This window comes from Aplysia californica, unplaced genomic scaffold (assembly GCF_000002075.1).
Source record: "Aplysia californica isolate F4 #8 unplaced genomic scaffold, AplCal3.0 scaffold00827, whole genome shotgun sequence".
NCBI classification, from domain to species: domain Eukaryota; kingdom Metazoa; phylum Mollusca; class Gastropoda; order Aplysiida; family Aplysiidae; genus Aplysia; species Aplysia californica.
The window spans coordinates 88,905-92,510 of record NW_004798097.1 but is presented as its reverse complement, the minus strand read 5'-3'; the positions used below and the strand labels follow the sequence as shown (position 1 = coordinate 92,510).

The window sequence follows — 3,606 nt, the reverse complement described above, 5'->3', positions numbered from 1 at the left end:
AAACAATCAGTACTATGTTGAAGACAAGACAAGAAACAATCAAAGAAACATTGTATAACTTGTTTAATTCTGCGAAAAAATATGATCAAATGCAAGATTTGACCTATCCATTGCCAGCCACTTGCTTTACATTTTGAAGCGCATACGATTTCGCTCTCAATCTCTTGGTATCTCTGTTCAAATTTGTTTTTCCTTTTTTTTGTTGTTCCACTCAAGGCAGCTTTTTGTCGTTTGATATGAGTTTCTCAAGCATTTCTTCAACATGCTACACAGATCTAGGATTCACCAAAACACAATCTCGATTCGTCAAGAAGTAGGGCTGAAGATGAGAGTAATCCATTGTTTCGTTATTTTTGAGAAATTATGATGAAGTAGCAGTCCTTTCTTCTTTCTGTTTGGCAGACGTTGAGACTGATCAATTTCCCCTTTTGTTGTTTCTGAGATATTGAGATGAAAGGCAATTCAATCTTATCTTGGATTCTAAAACAAAGTGGCAAATATGCCATAGAGTGGGCACTCGATATGATAAATGAAGAGAGTCTCACAGTCGAGAGTTACTTTTCAATCACATAGAGTATGTTGACAGATCCTCTACTGTGGCTTAGAGAACATGGCTTTTTTGTTATTCTTGCTTCTGAGACCTTTCTAAGCCAAGCCTCGCGGAATTTCTTTTCAATATCACATTAGTACGGTGATTTATCTTGTGTGAATCCCCGAATAGATAAACAAGATACGATACTTTTCGAGTGCTCTGATGTGTTCTAATGCCGTATCCTGAGTGGATTACCTAGTAGATTATAGTTTCATTTTGTTCTCTCCTTATTTACGAATGCTGGTTTGTGTTTGGTGCCCACATTGTCATCAGTCTTTCGCTCTATCTCTCGTTCTCTCTTTCTCTCCTTCAGAGGCAGGGCAGAGCGGCGAAGTTCACCCTTTCCAGTTGTCTGTGGCTTAGATATATTATTGTTTGGTGATTTTTTCCTACCTATTTCCAGTCATTTTCTGCTTCATTATTGCAACGGTCGAACTGATTTACCTAAACAGTTGTGCTTGTAAGAAGGGACACAGGTTTAATACAGCACAAGTAAACAAAGTCAACAAAAAATTTAGAGAGCTACGAGAGGCCATCACGTGCTGCTGGTAGCCATGATGTGCGAATCCTCTGCATCTTCCTGTTTGGATAATGACACCGGTGATGGCAAATCATCCCCCAATGAACTAGCTGGCACATTGCTTTTGTCATCAAGTTGTTTCGTTCCAGTCTGATTTTCAGATTCCTCAGCAGCCTCTTGTTGCAACTCTTCCTCGTTTGCGGCTGCAGGCTGCTCAATTAGCTGAGAATCACTGTAAAAATCAAGGACGTCTTCAAGTGGGTCGCTTCCCTTGACCACAAAGTTATCCGTAAACGTATTATCGATGTCTTCTGCTCCTGATCGTTTACCAACAAACGAGTGACCAAAGCTAGGTTGTCGTTTACCTACAAACGCATGTGTGAAACTAGGTTGGCGTTTCCCGACAAATGAGTGGCCGAAGCTAGGCTGGCGTTTGCCAACAAAGGCGTGATTGAAACCAGGATCCCTTTTCCCAACGAAGGCATGGGTATAGCTTGGTTGCCGTTTGCCTACAAAGGAATGTCCGAAGCTCGGCACACGCTTTCCCACGAATGAGTGTGAGTAGCCAGGTTGTCGCTTACCGACGAACGAATGTCCATAAGACGGCTGCCTCTTTCCAAGGAAGGCGTTTCCGTAACCTGGTTGACCTTTTTCTGATTCCATCTCTTCTTCCATTTCAACCCCCATATCCCCCTCTTCATCTTTTTTACCGACGAACGCGTGTTGGAAGTTCAGTTCCCGCTTCTCAAAATCGTCTTCAGATGCGTCTTCTTCGTTGCTGAGTGTCTCTTTATCATCAACTGATACCATTGCTTCCTTTTCGTCTTCTTCTGCAAGTTGTCTAGAAATGTCTGCTGCGTCTACCTCTTTTAGAAAGTTTATCTCATCCTCACCTAGTTCTCGTTTACCTACAAAGCTGTGGGAATAGCCTGGTGCCCGTTTACCGACAAAACTGTGGGAATAACCCGGTACCCGCTTACCAACAAAGCTGTGCGAATAGCCTGGTGCCCGTTTGCCTACAAAACTGTGGGAATAACCCGGTACCCGCTTACCAACAAAGCTGTGTGAATAGCCTGGTGCCCGTTTACCTACAAAACTGTGGGAATAACCTGGTGCTCGTTTTCCTACAAAGCTGTGTGAATAGCCAGGTGCCCGTTTACCAACAAAACTGTGGGAATAACCCGGTGTCCGCTTACCAACAAAGCTGTGTGAATAGCCAGGTGCCCGTTTACCTACAAAGCTGTGCGAATAGCCAGGAGTCCGTTTACCTACAAAACTATGAGAGTAACCAGGAACTCGTTTACCAACAAAGCTGTGCGAATAGCCGGGTACCCGTTTACCTACAAAACTATGAGAGTAACCAGGAACTCGTTTACCAACAAAGCTGTGCGAATAGCCGGGTACTCGTTTACCTACAAAACTATGAGAATAACCAGGAACTCGTTTACCAACAAAACTGTGTGAATAGCCAGGCGTTCTTTTACCTACAAAACTATGAGAATACCCCGGTATTCTTTTTCCTACAAAACTGTGTGAATATCCTGGAACTCTTTTAACATCTAAATCATCGGAATAGCCATCGATATCTCCCTCTTCCTCATCAAGACCTTCGCTGGCGTCTTCAAAGTCGCGTTTACCTACAAAGTTGTGGCCGTAGAAAGGACTCGATCTTTTGACGATATTATGGACGGATCTCTTCCCGACAAACTTGTGCACAAAATTTGGAATGGCTCGGTTTTGTACCTGAGATAATCTCGCCAAGGGATTTCTTGAAAAGTCAGTATTCCCACGTTTACCCACGAAGCTGTGAGTAAATCCCAGGTCAGCCCTTTGAGAGATGTCCCCAAATGTGTCGAGGTCGTCGAAGTAGTTTTCTCCGTTGCCAGAACGTTTCCCAACAAAATTGTGCGAGTAGGAAGGGATAGCTCTAGGGAAGACGTCGACTGGCATTCTCTTTCCAAGAAAGCTGTGGCCGTAACTAGGCAACCGTCGCTTACCGGGGGCTTCCGTTTCCAATGGACTCAGCAAATCAGCAGCTTTCAGTTTGGCAATCAACTCTTTCTCCAAGGCAGACAGATCCATCCTCTTGCCCACAAAACTGTGGCTGAAACCCGGGCTCCCGCGCTTCTCGTTTTCTTTTGAAAAACGCTTGCTTTCAAACCTATCCCAAGCCCATGGCACGACGGGATACGGTCTGATGACGTCATCGTCGGACAACTCTGATGATGGATACTCTCCAAGCAATTCTCTGAAGAGGGCGTACGTGTCCATGTTTGGACTTTCGTCTTCATCATTGAGTTCGTCTGGGATGAAATAATCTGAGGGGGAGACGGGAGACTGGAACCCCGATCGCTTGCCTACGAAGTTGTGTCCGTATTTCGGGCTCACTCTTCTTTGGAAGGGAATGTTCATAATGCCGCTGCGGAGAAATCCATCGTTCAACTTCACATCGGTGCCTGTAGATGAGAGACAGGGGGGGGGGGGGGGGGGGGGG

The 3,606-nt window shown here is 44.8% G+C and overlaps 1 protein-coding gene across 1 annotated transcript in view; it reads right to left on the bottom strand.

Moving 5' to 3' along the window:
• Positions 1 to 202: 202 nt before the first annotated feature.
• The window catches only part of ENPP (enterin precursor protein), a gene marked incomplete at its 5' end in the record, with an annotated part of 16,706 nt that continues 13,302 nt past the window's right edge, over positions 203 to 3,606 (bottom strand). The window contains 1 exon segment of the mRNA NM_001204554.1: positions 203 to 3,572. Coding sequence (NP_001191483.1) covers positions 1,128 to 3,572 — 2,445 coding nt within the window.